The 17,670-nt window shown below is 37.8% G+C and overlaps 3 protein-coding genes and 3 non-coding genes across 11 annotated transcripts; all 6 read left to right on the top strand.

Moving 5' to 3' along the window:
- The first annotated feature begins 3,491 nt into the window (after nt 1-3,491).
- Nucleotides 3,492-3,578, top strand: LOC117128801. The gene has a single exon (XR_004452193.1). It is a non-coding gene; the product is annotated as a small nucleolar RNA SNOR75 (small nucleolar RNA).
- Nucleotides 3,579-3,707: 129 nt separating this feature from the next.
- LOC117128798 lies at nt 3,708-3,793 on the top strand. The gene has a single exon (XR_004452190.1). It is a non-coding gene; the product is annotated as a small nucleolar RNA SNOR75 (small nucleolar RNA).
- A 90-nt stretch (nt 3,794-3,883) lies between these two features.
- Nucleotides 3,884-3,949, top strand: LOC117128724. Its single transcript, XR_004452118.1, has one exon. It is a non-coding gene; the product is annotated as a small nucleolar RNA Z105 (small nucleolar RNA).
- A 196-nt stretch (nt 3,950-4,145) lies between these two features.
- On the top strand, nt 4,146-6,061 carry LOC117127820 (oxygen-evolving enhancer protein 1-2, chloroplastic). Its single transcript, XM_033278492.1, is given in 8 exon segments — nt 4,146-4,156; nt 4,729-4,843; nt 4,845-4,913; nt 4,916-5,129; nt 5,132-5,294; nt 5,296-5,380; nt 5,382-5,414; nt 5,417-6,061. Coding segments are annotated over 8 exon segments (828 nt in total). The 3' UTR covers nt 5,555-6,061.
- Nucleotides 6,062-6,775: 714 nt separating this feature from the next.
- Nucleotides 6,776-8,258, top strand: LOC103841000 (CASP-like protein ARALYDRAFT_485429). 5 transcript variants are annotated; one of them, XM_033281210.1, is made up of 4 exons: nt 6,776-7,001; nt 7,110-7,245; nt 7,645-7,777; nt 7,867-8,258. In XM_033281210.1, exons 2-4 carry the CDS (start codon nt 7,115-7,117, stop codon nt 8,065-8,067), a joined length of 465 nt encoding a protein of 154 aa, XP_033137101.1. In that variant the 5' UTR covers nt 6,776-7,001; nt 7,110-7,114; the 3' UTR covers nt 8,068-8,258. The 5 variants fall into 5 exon arrangements, with proteins under 5 accessions (XP_033137101.1, XP_033137100.1, XP_033137099.1 ...); XM_033281209.1 differs by having other exon boundaries at nt 7,105-7,245; XM_033281208.1 differs by having other exon boundaries at nt 7,101-7,245.
- Nucleotides 8,259-12,176: 3,918 nt separating this feature from the next.
- Nucleotides 12,177-17,508, top strand: LOC103857021. 2 transcript variants are annotated; one of them, XR_004451864.1, is made up of 4 exons: nt 12,179-12,543; nt 12,844-12,970; nt 13,333-13,505; nt 13,701-13,984. XR_004451864.1 is itself a non-coding variant. In XM_033281222.1 (3 exons), exons 1-3 carry the CDS (start codon nt 12,445-12,447, stop codon nt 17,371-17,373), a joined length of 285 nt encoding a protein of 94 aa, XP_033137113.1. In that variant the 5' UTR covers nt 12,177-12,444; the 3' UTR covers nt 17,374-17,508. The 2 variants fall into 2 exon arrangements, 1 of the variants encoding a protein (XP_033137113.1); XM_033281222.1 differs by lacking the exons at nt 13,333-13,505; nt 13,701-13,984 and adding an exon at nt 17,315-17,508 and having other exon boundaries at nt 12,177-12,543.
- The last annotated feature ends 162 nt before the right edge of the window (nt 17,509-17,670 follow it).

Here is a 17,670-nt window from a genome sequence, read left to right as displayed (position 1 = left end):
ACGATTTCAAAACCACCCACTATATCTATACTTCTATTATGGTTCTGATCGGATGTCTACTTGAAGGATGTCTTCGACAACCAGTATCGACCAGAGTGACAATTACGGGTATCGTGGACCTGCATGGTGGAACCCGAACTACACTCGGACTCAGCGCATCATAAAGAGAAAGGTGGTACCCCATCGGTGACGTCCATTGATGAAGTTCCATCGCCAGACACATGAGTTGGAGTGGTTGGAGGAAAGCCAGAGATGGAAACCCGACTAATGTAACTACCGAGAGCGTGAAGGTTGTGGCGGATATCATGAGTTTAGAGGAACATTAGAGGTGCAGTGAAACAAGTTGAGGCCATAGGTCAATGAAAGTATTTCCCGAAGAATGACATATATCTAATGGAGGGTTAGTTCTAGGATATCTGCCCGAGAGACATGATTGTAAGGGAATACAATAAAGATATAACCCCTGAGGAGATTGTCAGGCACTCTCTAAGGGGGGCGAGAACTGATTCACAGCTTCCTGAAGGAAATGAGAACCGATCTGAAGAATAGTTGTAACGTGCAAGATTACTGGGATCATGAACTAATCTAAAAGGGTGCAGAGCTATTGTTTGGTGTAAGAAGATCATAGGCTAACCAAGCATCACATACTCAGAGCCCAAGGAGAACTTGCGACATCGTCATTAACACAAGGCGGTTTCGTTGTGACAAGAGTGGAAGTGCGAGAAGAACCACACTAGGTGATAATGGATGGGAGCGTACTACCAGTATAACCAGTACAACTAGTAGGGCTATGATAGGAGGTTCGTTCATCAAGGAAAACATGGCCAGACCGAAGGACTCAGAGGACGAGGATATGTTCGGTGTGGAGTAGCTCGTTAAGTTTCATGAGATGAAGTGCTCGCTAAGTTAATCAACGGAGATGTGGTTGGGTACCACACAACGGTGAAGGAAGAGATCATGGGACAAGTTTATCGGTCGCAATGGCCATTGTAGTGGGCAGCAAACAGATTTATCCGGATTCGAAGAGGAACTGCCAAGAGGGTTTTAATGGAGCTTTGCAACTAAGACTTGTTAGTTGAGAATAGTGGGATGTGAGGCCGTATATGATTGATGCAAGAGTTTTATGTGTCAAAATGGAAATGGAATATGATAACAATATATTTTTGTTGTTGGGTCGCCAAGGACATGGCAATCAACCTATGTGATGTACATGTGTGTGGAGCTTAGAGAGGAAGTTGGTTAATGGATCAGATATTAGTTGAATCCATGCAAGACATTAGCTATGACTCAAGCAAATGGATATCCCCTATGAGGATTGTATGAACAACCATGTTGAATCCCTTATGTAGGACCAAAGTGGGGGAGATCAGAATCTCGAGCCTGAGATGATCCAAGAAACCGCTTAGCAGATATAATTGTTGATGATGAGCTGCTGTACGAAAGGATAGAAGAGGTACATGACCATCAGAGAATTACGTCGACAAGAGTGGTGGTGATGTGGAAATGCATATGAGATGAAAACAATCTAGGGATGAGAACGCTGATGGAGAATCGATTTGGGAATTAAGAGGACGTTGGATCTCCGTGAGGAATATGGAACCTGGTCTGTTGCATGAACCATTAGATTTCAAAGGACGAGTTGTTTACCCATTCGGGTTCAGGATGTTAGAGTTGGAGTATCGACATATAGAATTCGGGGACGAATTCCATTCAAGTGGGGGAGAATTGTAACGGCCCGGTTCCTGGCCCAAAAATTTTCATAAAAGAATGGGCTTCTCTACGGCCCATTTCACAAAAAACCTAGGGTTCCCTTCACCCTTTCCTTTATAAAGAGATGCAGCCCATTCTTTTCTCTCATTTTCTGAAACTTGAGCGAAGCTCTGCAGAGATTTAGAGAGACTTGGAAACCCTAGCCGTCAAGCTTCTCTTTTCCCTCTTCCCTCTTCTTCTCTCACGCCTCTCTTTCTCTCCTCTCTCCCTCCTCCTCGCCGGTGCCATGTGGTGATGGTGGTGGTGGTTGCAGCCGTGGTGGTGGTGACCAGATCTCGTCTCTCTCTTGTTTAGTTGTTCCAGATCTGTTCAGATCTCTTCATCCTTGTTTCCAGATCCAGATCTAGGCTAAGGTGGAGTGTTTCGAACCCAACCTTCTTTCATGGTTCTGTATACTCCTATATGTTGGAGTTAGGTTTGCTTAGACCCTGTTTGGGAGTTAGGTTGATAGTACATGGTATTGCTAGGATGATAGATGAATGGATCATGATGCATAAGAACCCTCATACTGATAAATGGGACTTGATGAACTGAATTGAATTGTTGTGGTAATGGTTGATTGGTAGTTGATACTTGTATGTTTGGTTGTGATGTCCCATGTGTTGTTGTGATTGAAGTTAGGATGCTAGAGAGAAATAAATGCTAGGATGATAGGTGAGCAGTGATTATAAAAGTTATTGAAGTAGAACTTGAATGCGATGTGTATTGTGTGTGACACCGATAACGGGTGGCGTCTAGTGATTGAGTCCAAGTACAAGTATGAATGAAAAGGGGAGTAATTGGGAATGAGAAGGGTTAAGTGGAAACGATAAGGAAGTGAAAGGATAAGTAAAAGTATGAAAGAATGATGTTAAGGTTAAGCATGGGTGGGAAAGCATATAGAGAGTCTAAGGAAAGTAGGTGGGGTAAGTAGTCCACGCTAGGTATCCATAGGAGATGTGGCGAATCCACATGAATATGGAAGCACCCATAGGAGATGTGGCCAATCCACATGAATATGGGGTAGAAGCCTAGTGGGGGGCTACCCACTGAGGAAAAGTATGTGTGGCAGCAGTTCACGCTAGGTATCCATAGGAGATGTGGCGAATCCACATGAATATGGAAGCACCCATAGGAGATGTGGCGAATCCACATGAATATGGGGTAGAAGCCTAGTTGGGACTACCCACTGATGAAAAGAACGTGTGCCAACCGCGAGAGGCGGGATATAAAAACGTGCATCATGGTCGGGTAACGGGGAGTTAAAGGTGTCATAGGATCGAGTTGGACTGGTAAGATGAGTCGGTTAAGTCTAGGGTTTGACCTGTGTGGCAATGAGTGAGATCATTGTATTGATTGATCACTAGGTTGTTAGAAATGAATGGAAGTTAATGTGGAAATTACAGATGACGATAGGAAATGATAAAATGCATTAACTGATTGTAGTGGCTAGTCGGTCCTAGTTCCCGCATAGAGTAGTATAGAGTGTCATGCGGGCAGGCTGGTCTAGAGCCACTTCACTGAGTAACTTGTTGCTCACCCCTCCATTTCCATTTTTTCCTGTGCGCAGGACTGTAAGTAGAAGTATATGGATGTGGGTGTGACGGTATTTCAAAGAAGGTTATGCGCTCGTCTCTCGGGACCAGTAACGGGATACGTAGGGTTGTCTAAATGAGTAGACACGTGTCCATAACGCCCCTTCGATAACCCCGGTCGGACGCCGGGGGATCGGGCTGTTACATTCTTGGTGATGAACAAATCATAGATGACGAGTCCGATCAATCCATTCTATAAATCGTGGGGACAAACGAGGCATTTGTCTGAGGGAAATCCTTTTCAATTTTTTGTTTTTGTTTTTATATTCGTCTTGTTAATTGATTCGATTTCGATTTCATATCTATTTAGTCTCTATTTGATTTATTTTCTTGTGTTTGATTTGCGAACGAAGGAAATATGTTTCTCAGTGATGAACAAACATAGATGACGAGTCCGATTAATCCATTCTTTAAATCATGGGGACAAACGAGGCATTTGTCTGAGAGGAATCCTTTGTCTGTTTTTTTTTCTTAATTTGTTTCTGCTGAATGTTTTGAAATGTTTTGTGCGTCATCTTTTGAAAGGAAGAATAAAAGAAAAGGCATGATGAGGATTGTTTATGTCATCTGATTCATGATGAATCAATACCTCCTACTCATTCTGAGTGCCCTTTCTTTTTGCTTCTTAAGTTTTATTTATTTAAAAGTATGATTCGATAATTACAATTGTTTAGTTATAAAAACTGTTTAGTATTATTCAGAACATTACATTTGTTGCATTATGTACAGCATGTTGAATGTCACCTAATTACATACTTTTTCGTTTCAAGTTCTTTTTTTTTGCTCTAATGTTATGCGATAATGGATGATTGGTTTCGAAGCTTGATCAGAAAATTGTTAATTGGAAGAAAAAAACTGATATGTGTATATAAAAACTAAACTGTTGGTAGTAGGGGATACTAATTTAAAGATAAGCATAAAAATTTTCGGAGTTGAGGAAGTGATCCTAGAAAAAGGGTGGACATTTAGTTTAACAGAACACCTTGGCTAACAAAGCTTCGAATAGGAAGCAGGTTCCAATAGCTTCCGGAGAAAACATTGATTTTCCTAGCATTTTAGATTGCAAAAGTATATGTATATATCCATCCCACCTCAGGCGTTGTTATGTCGCGACCAAACAATATTTAATAACTGAATATTCCTGGGAAAAATTAGAACTTAGTCCGAATTTGTCTCTAAACAAACCCACTTTACCAAAAGGCCTTTGTTTTTGTTGGATGAGGAGTTTCATCTATCTTACTTCTTAGGATTGAATTCATAGACATAGATAAATCCATTTATCAGTTGCAACATGCAATCTTACAATAGACATAGATTTAGTTGTTTATTCTTTATGGAAATTGATTAAACCTAGGTTTTTAAATATATATTTCGGGAAATAAAGGTGGCAAGAGCCACCAAAGAGGCTAACGTACTACGAGATAAAGAGCAATACCTACATGGAGGTCAAGGGGACTACTGGTACCGCGAACCAGTGTCCGACTATTGACAGTGTCTCTTCATACATTTTCATTTAAATCTGGTAAGTATACCGGCAAGAAATTTTGCTCTGAGCCTACTTTCTTCACCGCGTCAGGGCAGGTAGCGTCAGTATCAACACCGCACCGTATTTTAAAAACACCAAGCTCATGACCTGCCCCACTTGCACACTCAATTTTTGGTGTTGCTTCTCCCGCAATAAACAGACAGGTCAAATTGAAATGTTCATTTAACAGGTTGGTTCTGATGGAAGCGTGATCTTCAAGGAAGAAGATGAGATCGGTTAAGCAGCAGTCACATTTCTGCTTCTGTGAGGGAACGCGTGCCGTTTCTCTTTGTCCCTTCGTACCCTAAGGGTCGTGGTGGATCCACTGGGTACGGTAATACAGTGGCTTTGCTTGCCGGAGGCAGAGGTGACGAGGAAGTTCTGTCGAAGGAGAACGTCAAGAACACGGTCGCTTCTGTGGAAGAGAGGTCTTGTTGAAGATCACAAAGAGCAACCGGAAGTGATCGAAGTGTTCGAGAGTCTTTAACCGCCCCATACTAACTTGGGTGCTTAAGGTACCAAAAGACGTAAAGATCCAAGGGGTAATTGGTATGGTCAGATTGAGTCACTTTTTGATTTTAAAACCCTAGTTAAACTGTATCGAAACCTCACTTTTACATTAATGAAAGTGCTCGATAAATATATAAATTTTGATATATTATGTTTCAGTAAATCAATTCTTTAGTTACAAAAATTTTACCAAAAAAGTAAAAAAAATCTCTAGTTACAAACTCACACGCGAGTAACCAAATTAAGCAAAAATAAAACTCACACGCGAGTTTAATGAACCGCAAGAAATGGAACATGGATTTGAGCGAGACAACAAAGAATGAGTTGCGTATTGGTTACACGTTATGATATCATGAAAATTGGAAGTTGTTAATTTTGAAAATATCTTGTCAATTATTTTCCTTTATAATTATATAAAAATAAGTTTAGGTGCATTCGAGTTGGGTGTGATGGTATGTTTCAGTATTATAGATGACCACCATTGATATATTTTGTATTGTCTTTAATTAATTCGAAGTTGACTAAGTTTTTAATATGATTCTTATGGTTGGACTACATTTGTCGATGGATAGGAACTAGCGCATAAAGCCATAAAAAGTGTCAATTCTGGTCAATATATTAATAGATAAGAAAGTATTAAAAAAAGAAAGTTATACGTTTGGTGGCTGATTGAGAGCCATCCTACTAAGGGCCTGACTGGTTTAACCGCAGCGGTTGCGGTTGCGGTTGCGGGAGTTTGCGGATGCGGGTGGTTGCGGTTTCTAGCGGTTTTAAGAGATTTGTACGACTGGTTCTGCGGTTAGAAATTTGTGCGTTTGCGGGATACTTATGACTGGTTAACTACCAAATGCAGCAGCTGTTAAATAATAAATTTATAATATTTACATTTTATACAATTATAAAAATATCAAAAATAATAATATTATAATAAATATAAAATTTATATTTAGAAAGTTATAGTTTAATTTTTTTAAAAATATAGAAAATATTTTTATTTTAAAGTTTTATAATATTAATTAAAATTTAATTGATATATTTTAGCATTTTTATAATTTCACTTTAATTTTTTTATTGAATTTTTTTATTTTTGTATTTATATTGTTTTGAAAAAAAAAAAAAATTTTTTATCCTCCCGCAAACGCCCGCAACCGCAAACGCTAGCTGGAACCAGCTTTTGAATTTATGAGGTTCAGAGCGATTTGGAGCGATTTGGAGCGGTTTAGAGCAGTTTGAGCGATTGTTGCAAAACGCCAGCAACCGCTACTAACTGCAAAAGCTGCGTTTGCGGGTGGTAGCGGGAAAACCAGTCATACCCTAAATATATTCAATATACAACACAAGTAGTAATTAGCATATAATAAGCATCAACAATTATTCAAAATCAGACAATTTGTTCCCATCTATTGCTTGATAAATATTACATTTAATGGAAATACATACATATTTTTCAACAATAAAAACTAAATAACATTGACAACAAAAATTAAACTAAATAACACATATTTATATTGCCCATTATAAATTAAAAAAACGTTAGTAGTTTATGAAGTAATTAATATTTGTAAAACAGCAAAGCAAAAAGAGAATAAAGGGGAAACAGAGTACAGTTGGCGTCGTCACAGGTATGGATGAAGAAAGCTTTTTTTTTTCTTTTCTTTCTGCTACGAATTTTCCAGGAAAGTGAGTTGAATTGATGCTTCTTCTTTTTGTTATGTGGAGAGAAAGAGCAGGGGGGATGGAGCATGTGCCGGGATCGTTCGGCACCAGCGCCAGTTTCGCTCTCCGTTTCGGCCAAATCATCTTCTCTTCCGCTTCTCTCATCTTCATGTGTTTGGATTACGACTTCTATGACTTCACTACCTTCTGGTAATTCCCCTACACGTTTCCTCCATGTTCTTGTTCGATCATGATAAGAGGTTCTGTACTATTGTCCTCCTGCGACTTTCTGGGTTCTGAAAATTTCTTGAATCGATGGAAAGATGATTCTTAGAAACAAAATATGTGAAATTTGGACAAGGGTTTCTCTCTGTTTTGTATTATCGACACATAATTGTTGGAAATTCTGAATTTTGATTGAACATTTGAGGATAAGGTTTGGTCTCTGTTGGTGGTTTTGATCAAATTAAACATAAGAGGATAGGGTTTGGTTCCATGATTAGTTAGTGGTTGCTTGTTTTGGTTTTAGGTTCTTAGAGACAGTTAAATAAAACAAACTTGCTTTGCGTATTCCATTCATAAATATTTGAATTTGATATTTTCTTGAAGCTATTTGACGACTGTGATGGCTTTTGTAACTCCATGGAGCATCTCACTTGCACTGGCCGATTCATACTCTGTTTTACTCAAACAACTTCCGCATGAACCAAGACTTCTATCCATGGTTCTCGCCGGTGATACCGTAAGCAAAAAAAAAAAAAAGAGTGCTTTATTAATCTTCCTAATGTATAGCTGCGTATTGTAATATCATCATTATTCTTTGTAACACAGGTAATGTCGTTTCTTTCACTGGGTGGGGCATGTGGTGTAGCCAGTGCAACCGAGCTGCTTTCGTCTATGGGTGCACCCATCTGCGGTGATAACCTCTGTAGCCAATACCAAGTATCGGCTACATTGGCTTTCTTGTGTTGGTTTCTGTTGCTTGCTTCGGCTCTTTTCAATCTTTGGAGTTTACCTTCGTTATTATACTGACAGGGCTTATATGAATGTATAGATAGGAATCATAATAACAATCATAGAACATCAATGTACATTTCATTTACTGAAGAACATGTTCCGTGTTGACAAAAAAAGAAGAAGAACATGTTCCGTTAATGTGAAGTAAATTATCCCAGCTTTATATATACACACACGTTAGAAATAAAAAGTAAGTCGTGTACTTAGGCCTGACCATTTGTAAGTGAACCCAAATATCCAAATTTGAACCGAAAATCTGAATATGTAATCTTTAAAAATATTTGAATGAATTTTGAAGTGTGGTTTTCGGATTACTGGTTTATTAACCTAATTCGCCACAAATCCAAATGAATATCCTTACAAAATCCAAAAATCTAAAAAAGACAAACTCAAATATCTGATAATAGTTTTTGAAACATAATTAAATAATTCAAATATCCAATTTGATATTTATTTTGATGTGATATCTAAAAGTAATTGAATATGAAGTATTATTAACTAAATCTGAAATAAATTTACATTCAAAATAAATTCATATATACAAAGTTATACAAATTTAAAAAAAAACTGAAGTATAATTAATCAATCATAACTCGAACATATATATAACTCGAATCTAATATATTAAAAGTAAAGTATAAATTAAGACTAACCATTAAACTTGAACAATATTTACAATCTAACGACACTGAAAATTAAATAAACATATTTTTAATAATTCTTGTCTTTTCGAAGAAATAAATAATTATTTAAAAATAATTTGAGCATTAATATATCAAAAAAAGTCATGTAGATACTTTTTAAATTATGATTAAAAACCAATTGTTTAAAAATTGAATTCATTCATTTTTTTAGTCCAAACTACATACTTCCTATAATCTAGCTTACCAATATATGATACTATATAATTTAATTAAGATTACACCTTAATATCTTCCTTTTCACATTCTTTCATAAACGGAAATATAAATATATATTTTCAATTTCAAATTTTGATTATAAATTTTTTGTAACTAATCTAATAAATAGATACGAAAATATGTGAATAAAATCAGAGAGTATCAGTAATTTCTGTAACATCATTTTCATCATTTATAAAAATGATCCATAATATTGTTTTAAACATATGTAGTTATATTTCTTATTATTTAATAAATAGAAAGAAAAACCACAAAATAAAAAATTTCACAACATATAAATAAAATACAAATTAATCTGTTAATATATTATTGGTAGTATATTTAATATAACTAAAAGTCCAATTATTTATAAATACGATAAAATAAATATGATAAAAAATATAGATGATATAATTGATGGTAGAAAAACAAAAATATATTTATTTATTATGATAAATAGAATTTTATGTTTTAAAATGCCATTTTAAAACAATTATATCATACATGTAAATTATAAATATATATTATAAAAATTATGAATAAAAAGAATAATTTAGTTATAAAAAGTGAAAATAAATACCCGTGCGGTTGCATGCTTCCAAAAAATAAAAATACATTTGTTATTAATTTGATTATAAAACTTATAATATCTCTTTTATAAGATTTTATGCTGCTACTCGGACTCGAACCGAGATGCTCTATCATTGCTTCTTAAGAGCAGCGTGTCTACCAATTTTATCATAGCGGTAACTTGTTCAAAATAATACTAACAAGTTTTTACTCAATCGTCTGGTCAGATTCTAAAAATATGGATGATATCACAATATAAACTATAGAATCTATATGAGTCTGTTTGTTGATGAAAAAAAAATCACAATATAAACTATAAAATTAGTATTTTTAAAAATGTTATATTAAACAATTATTTGAACGGATAAATTTAAAAATATATATTATCACTTATACAAATAAATATTTATTTATAAAAAAAAAAGTAAAAACAAACATCCGCGCAGATAGCGAAGCTTAAGACTTAAGAGGCTTACCAGAAAAATAAACTATTCCATACGTATACACATCTTTACAAATGTTTTATAAATTCTTTAGGATGATTAGTACAGTCTTTTTTTTTGTCAAAAATGTAAGACATTTATGAAAGTGTTAATCATTTAAAAGTAAATTTGGAAATGGTATCAAGTTTATATGGTAAAATTAGTATTCCTTTGATTTTAACATATAAAGCTCATATATGAACCATTGAATGAGTAATATTAGCTCATATATTATCCTCTATTGCTCGAACTGTGACGTCTCTCTTCTTCTTGTCTTTCTCCTCTGTGAGAATATGGGCCAAACTCAATCTCAGCCCAATAAGCTATACCTGCACAATAAAGGAAAGACGTTAGTTTTCCTTTTCACGTTATTATGTCGGTTAAACTAAATTGCTAAGGCAATTAGTAATAGGAAAGTCTGGGGACTATAAATAGGGAGGTAGTCATAGCTTTTAGGATTATCCGAATATACACAGAATACAAGATATAGAAAGAACAAGTTAGGCTTTGCTATTTGCATAAGAGTTGTCTTGTGATCTATATTGTGTTCTAAAGAAACCTTTAAAGTTAATAAAACCAAGAACAGAGTTTGTTATCAAATTGATCGTTGAGTTCCATAAGCACAAGTTGGATTGAATTCCTAACAAGTGGTATCAGAGCAATCCAGGTTAGATTGCAGGTGCTTAAGGGATGGGGAAAACCAGGATCGAAATTGATAGGTTCGAAGGAACTGGAGATTTCTCGCTGTGGAAAGTTCGTATGATGGCTCACTTTGGAGTCCTAGGGCTAAAGGACATTCTAACTGATGAGAACCTTCTGTTGGATCCGCCAAAAGAGGAAGCAGAAGGAGATACGAAAGTCACAGGAGATGGAACTACGGAATCAAGCTCAAAAATTGATCCCGTTAAACTTGAAAAGTCGGAGAAAGCCAAAGATCTCATCATCGTCAACGTAGGTAACCAAGTTCTACGGAAGATCAGCCATTGTGAAACCGCTGCTGCAATGTGGACCGCATTAAACACGCTGTACACAGAAACCTCTTTGCCGAATCGTATCTACTTACAACATAAGTTCTACACGTTCAAGATGAACGATTCTAAGGACATAGATGCAAACGTTGATGATTTTCTAAAGTTAGTAGCAGACCTAAGTAACTTGAACGTGGATGTCTCAGAAGAAGTTCAAGCTATTCTGTTACTAAACTCAATGCCACGTATGTATGATCATCTTAAGGAAACTCTCAAATATGGCAGAGACACTCTCAAGATCAATGAAGTGACAGGTGCCGCAAGGTCTAAGGAACGAGAGTTACTTGAAAGTGGAAAGCTTTCAAAATCACAAGATGAAGGACTATACGTGGAAGACAGGGGAAGATCATTTAATAAAGGAGGAAACAGAAACGGTAAAGGCAGATCTAAAAGCAGGCACGGGCGATCTAAATCAAAGCCTAGATACGATAAGAACAACAAAGGATGCTGGACATGCGGGAAGGAAGGACATTGGAAGCGAGAATGTCCAGAAAAGAAAACGCATAAAGCTGCTAATGTAGCTGAAGAGCCTAAGCAGCCATTTGTACTAACAGTTAGTACACACGACGCCGGTTCAGAATGGGTCATGGATTCTGGTTGTTCTTTCCATATGACACCCAATAAAGACGTTCTATTTGACCTAGTCGAATTTCAAGGAGGAAAAGTTTTGATGGCAAACAACACTCACTGCGACGTCAAAGGGATTGGCAAGATAAGGATCGTGAGACCCGACGGAACCGTGGTTATTCTTACAGATGTAAGATATATGCCTAATATGAGCAGGAATCTAATATCCTACGGGATGCTAGAACGAGCAGGTTGCAAATACGAAGGAGAAAACTTCTTAATACGTTTCTTCAAAGATGGGAAAGAGATTTTATCCGGTAAGTACCATGAAGGATTGTATTACTTGCAAGGAACAGTTATGAAAGAAGAAGCGAATGTGTCAAGGGCAGAAACTGACAAGACAAAAATATGGCACTCACGTCTGGGACATATGAGTAGGGATGGCAAACTGGGTATTGGACCGCGGGCCTGGCCCAAAAGGGTTTGGTGCGGGGCGGGTTTGGGCCTAGGAATTTATGACCCGCAAAAAAGCGGGCTTTGCGGGATGGGGCTTGCACGGTACCGGGTTAAAAGCGGGATGGCCCAGATGAACCGCGGGATAGCCCAGATGAACCGCTAGAAGCTTCAGTTGCTTTCGTCACCTGAAAACAAAACGAAAGAGAGAGAATGAGAGATGACGACGATGGCTGTGGGAAGCGATGACGATGATGGCCGTGGGAAGCGATGACGACGATGGCCGTGGGAAGCGATGGAGCTCTGGCCGTGGGAAGAGATGGAGCTCCGACGATGGCCGTGGGAAGAGATGGAGCTCCGATGATGGCCGCAGGAAGAGATTGAGCTCCGACAATGGCCGTTAGATGTCCGACATGCGACAATGCTTCTGGTGACCACATCGTGTTCAATCTGCAGCAGAGGAGCTTCTCTTCCTTTTCGTTCCACCAAAAGGTATTAAATTTCTTCTTCTCATGAATTATAGACTTTATATTTTGATTACAATTTCTGCATGTGTACTTCGTAAATGATAAAATGGTCCATTGAAACATGATGATTCTTAATCTGATATTAAGTCATTGTTCTTGATGTGAGTGTGATTGTGCTTAGCTTAGCTTCGGTTTTAGTCGATTTTAATTGATGTTTAGTTCATGTTCTGTTTTTCATTGTGGCTTGATGTTTGAAACTATATGAGCTGTTCTATTAGAAACTTTGATGGTTTTATTGTTAACTATTACTTGTCTGTTTGAGCAGAAGAATGAAATTGCCAAAGCTGTTGAAGAGGAGCTCGAGAAGGCAATGTCTGCTTACGGTTTTGAGATTTTGCAAACTCTCATCGTTGACACTGAGCCTGATGAACATGTCAAACAAGCCACCAGTGGTAACAAAACCGTCTCATCATTTCCTTTATAGACTGGTTTTCATTAGTAACAAAAATGGTTTTCTTTTCTCTTCTTTAATCTGTCAATTTAATTTATATTTTCTAGACATATCAGATTAGATAAGCAAAGTCCACAACGAAGCTATATGTTTCTTTCACGTGTAGTCATTGGCATTGCTGAGGTGATGATTAAGATGTTTTGTTTTATTACCTAAGGGTGTTGATATATCGTAGGAAACTTCACTCACCATGCTCACGCTATTAGTGCCATTTCATTTTAATGGCAACTAGACATTGACATTGTCATAGGATTTGCACGGGCTTATATATAGGATCAATAATATTGTTGTTTATTTTGGAAGAGATGTTGCCTCCTTGCACCCAGAGAAGAAGGTTGGTTCTCGTTGCAGGAGCTGAAACAGAGGCTTGTTAAGCTGAGAGAGGTGGAAGAGGCAGCAGCGCAGGGAACGAGGAAAGGGATTGCCTTCGATGATCCTCAGGTCTGATATTCAACAAGCCAGAAAATCACAAGCCTGTACGTTCACAAACTCTCTTACTTCCCCTGTGTGCATTGTTTTAGACTTTAGATGTTGAATGTATGCTATACCGGTCCATCTCTGACTTGTGAACTTGGTTTAAATTTGTTGTCGTTGCTTAGTTCTTGGTTTGATGTCGTTGCTTAGTTCTTGGTTTAAATTTGTTTCTCATTGCTTGTGATTTAATTTGGAAGGTTGCTTAGTTCTTGAATCAACGAAGCTGAGAAGAAGAGAGAGGAAGAGGAATCAAAGGATTCACAAGTCCTTTTGCAGGGATTGCACGTATACTCGTGAAAACGGCACTGCAAGCAGCAGCAAAGAAGAGAGAGATGAGATACTCTGATCTGAAGAAGATAGAGAGACTTTTTGTAATCTTATAATTGTTGTGGATGATGAATGAATGTAGTTCTTTCGCTGTACTTTTGTGTTGTGTGAAACTCTCACGTTTAATAGAGAAACCCATTCTCACGTTTAGTTACCTTATAATTTAAACAAAACTTAATTTAAATAATTGTTAATATTTTAAAAACCCTACACACGTATCTTAGGCAGCCGTAACTTAGGTTTCAAAATAGAATTTTCGAAAAAACAAACTACGACAGAAAACCTTGAGAGAGAATGGGATCAATAAGCGACTCAGAAGAACAGTTCACGTTTGATCCGAAGTACTCCCCACCAAATACTGTGGACTTGGGAACTCATCAAGTTATGGCTACGCTTGCTGCATTGGAGGAGGTCGATGATCAGTTCGCAGAAGGTGGTGTAAGTAGTGCTGACAGAAAGAAGCAAGGAAGGAAAAGAAAGCTTATCAGTCTTACTGATGATACTGACGATTCTGATGTTGAAATCACTCCACCAACCGAAACAACCAAGCCTCGCAGAAAGACCAGTTATGGAACAGCCTCTAGGAAACCCATGCTCCAATCCACTTTAGATGGAGGTATTGGCTCGTCCGCACAGGCGTGTAGTAAGAAGAAGTCTGTTCCTATAAAATCTGTGATTCGTGGTGGGAGAAGAAAGCCAGTGCCTCACTCCCAAAAGAAAAGGGTCGAGTCTCGCCACTCGCAGCAGCCTGCTGTGTTTACTCAATCGCAAAAGAATAAGAAAAAGATTGAGGAGATACCAGATTTTGATGATGAACTGGAAGAAGATGAGTTGGACGAGGCTGAAAACGCTTTGGAGGATATGGAGAATAGGCAAAGATCAGACGTCTGGAAGGATTTCACGGTGGTTGAAAAACCCAATGGAGATTTGAAAGCTGTGTGCAATCATTGCAAGAATGAGTATGCATGGTATTCTCACTCGCATGGAACAAGTGGGTTGAGAAGACATCGGCGGAGATGTAAAATGTATCCAAGGAGTACGGGAGGGCAGCAACAACTCAATACCGAGGGGAAAGTAATATCTCGCAAGTATGATCATATTGTGTTTAGGCAGATGGTAGCTAAGACAAAAGTCCAGCATGATCTACCTTACTCGTACGTGGAGTATCAAAAAGTTAGAGACACATGGACGTATTTGAATGCTGATGTCCAAACCATTTGTCGAAACACAGCAAGAGCAGATGTGTATCGATTATATGAAAGTGAGAGAGAAACACTCAAGAGAGAATTAGGGAGTCTTCCTGGACGAGTGTCATTCACATCTGACTTATGGACATCATTGAAACGGGAAGGATACATGTGTGTGACTGCACATTACATTGATCGGAATTGGAAGTTGAACAGCAAAATCCTGACGTTCTGTGCTCTACCACCACCACATACCGGTATGAATGTTGCGCTTCAGCTCCTTGAATCACTGAAAGAGTGGGGAATTGAAAAAAAGGTGTTCTCAGTCACATTAGATAATGCTTCAAGTAATGACTCGATGCAGGATATTGTGAAATCGCAGCTGAATTTGAATGATGATTTGTTGTGTGGAGGAGAGTTTTTTCATGTGAGATGTGCAGCTCACATACTTAACCTCATAGTGCAAGATGGGCTGAAGGTTATTGGAGACTCTTTGCAGAAAGTAAGAGACAGTGTTAAGTATGTATTAGGATCGGAAACGCGTGAACAGTTGTTCCAAAAATGCGTGGATGCTGCGGGTGTAGTAGAAAGTGGATGGCTAATACTGGACGTACCGACAAGATGGAACTCCACTTACTATATGCTTGAAAGAGCCATCAAGTATCGTAAAGCATTTGTTAAGTTGGAGGCATTTGATAAGAAGGGTTATAAAACGGCGCCCACAGCTGAGGAATGGACTAGAGCAGATAATATTTGCAATTTTTTGGGTCCTTTTGCTGTGATCACAAGCTTGATGTCTGGTTCGAATTACCCGACTGCAAACTTGTATTTCTATCAGGTTTGGATGATCCATGATTGGCTTCGGAAAAATGAGGAAAGCGAAGATGAGACTGTTAGATACATGGTTCCACCGATGAAAGAGAAGTTCGACAAATATTGGGATGAAGTCAGTGGTGTTTTTGCAATGGCAGCAGTCTTCGATCCACGGTTTAAGCTTTCAATTGTTGAATGTTGTTTAGGGAAACTTGACATGAGTACCCGTGATGCAAAGGTGAAGAATCTGCGTGACAAGCTGAGTATTTTGTTTGAGTCATACGACAAAAAATCCAAGAATAACTCACCTTCCACTGAGCCACGTGAGACTGCTTCGCAAAAAGCATGTGCGGCAGGGTCAATGGGACTGTTTGTGAACTACAATGTGAGTGTTTTTCAATTTTTTTTATTTTCTGTTTTTTTTTTCCTCTCTAATATTTTTTTTTGAAAAAACTTTCTTAGAATTTCTTTGCATTTCGCAAAACCAGTGGCATTGTGAGTGGAAAGACACCTCTAGAAGCTTATCTTGAAGAACCACCTTTGGACATTACTAATTTTCAGAGCTTGGACATCCTCGATTGGTGGAAAGATAATGCGCATCGGTATGGTGACTTGGCTGCAATGGCATGTGATCTGCTAAGTATTCCAATCACAACAGTGGCTTCGGAGTCCTCCTTCAGTATTGGATCGCGAGTTCTGAATAAATATAGAAGCCGTCTACTCCCAAAAAATGTACAAGCTCTGATATGCACTAGAAATTGGATCAAGGGATACGAATCTTACGCACATGGTAAATAACTCACATTATAATTTTTTTTAAAATTATCATTATCCATTATCCTTAGTAAAAGAAGTTTCTGATATTTGCAGATGAAGAAATCGATGGTGATGGTGAAGAAGAGAAATTACCATCATTTGAGTCTATCTTCAATGGGGAAGATGAAGATGATCAAGTTTGATTTGGTGTTTTGCTTTATATTGATTTGGTGTTTTGCTTTATTAAAATATGGGATTTCTTGTGTTTTGCTTTATCACATTGGTGTTTTGGTTAAGATAACATGAAAGAGATTTTGCTATTATCAAGTCAGCAACAAGAGCTGTATGAAGTTGACCTACGGGTTCATGTTATGTTTTTTTTTTATTTTGGCTTGATGTTTGAGTTCATGTTCTAACATTTAGATAATATACGCATATAACATGTTGCAATGAAATATATACCAACACAACGATAAAGAAAACGTTACAAATAGGACAAGTGAAGCAAAAGATTAGTTTTTTTTTTCTTTTTCTTTATGGATTCACGTCTAACAGAATGGTGCAATCATTCATATCAGCTGAAAGATTATTCTCAATAGCTCTTCGTGAATATATAAAACTAGTGTAACACAACCTTCGTGAATGAAAGAGACTTTGCTATGATCAAGTCATTCTTGTTTGTTGTTTCTTCATGCAGAAACTCATTCTTGTTTATGTTTGTTGTGCAGGAAAAATAAAAACAGAGCAATATTCGATATCCCGCGGGACGGCCCGCGAAGGCCTGTAAAAATTGCGGTACGGGATTGGGCAGCTATTTTCAAGACCGCATCCCGCGCGGGACAGGCCCGCCGTATCCCGCCCGAAGACGAACCCGCAGCGGTACGGGACGGGACGGGACGGGAGAACCCAATTGACATCCCTACATATGAGCTTAAAGAATCTGAATGTGCTCGTGAAAGATGGTTACTTGTCTAATAAAGAAGTGGATAAACTAGAGTTTTGTGAGACCTGTGTTCTAGGAAAGTCTCACAAACAAAGTTTTCCAACGGCTAAACATACTTCAAAAGGCGTTTTGGAGTACATA

This window comes from Brassica rapa, chromosome A09, assembly GCF_000309985.2.
Source record: "Brassica rapa cultivar Chiifu-401-42 chromosome A09, CAAS_Brap_v3.01, whole genome shotgun sequence".
Lineage (NCBI taxonomy): Eukaryota > Viridiplantae > Streptophyta > Magnoliopsida > Brassicales > Brassicaceae > Brassica > Brassica rapa.
This window is presented reverse-complemented; position numbering and strand designations above follow the sequence as displayed.

What these genes read in the sequence shown, in the direction of transcription:
- LOC103841000 (XM_018654239.2), top strand. Translation starts at nt 7,073, where the DNA reads ATGCTTCTTCTTTTTGTTATGTGGAGAGAAAGAGCAGGGGGGATGGAG. An exon ending in TATGACTTCACTACCTTCTG is followed by an intron (nt 7,246 to 7,644) that starts GTAATTCCCCTA and finishes ATTTTCTTGAAG; the next exon opens with CTATTTGACGACTGTGATGG. An exon ending in TGGTTCTCGCCGGTGATACC is followed by an intron (nt 7,778 to 7,866) that starts GTAAGCAAAAAA and finishes TTTGTAACACAG; the next exon opens with GTAATGTCGTTTCTTTCACT.
- LOC103857021 (XM_033281222.1), top strand. Translation starts at nt 12,445, where the DNA reads ATGGCCGTTAGATGTCCGACATGCGACAATGCTTCTGGTGACCACATC. An exon ending in CCTTTTCGTTCCACCAAAAG is followed by an intron (nt 12,544 to 12,843) that starts GTATTAAATTTC and finishes CTGTTTGAGCAG; the next exon opens with AAGAATGAAATTGCCAAAGC. An exon ending in TGTCAAACAAGCCACCAGTG is followed by an intron (nt 12,971 to 17,314) that starts GTAACAAAACCG and finishes TTTGTTGTGCAG; the next exon opens with GAAAAATAAAAACAGAGCAA.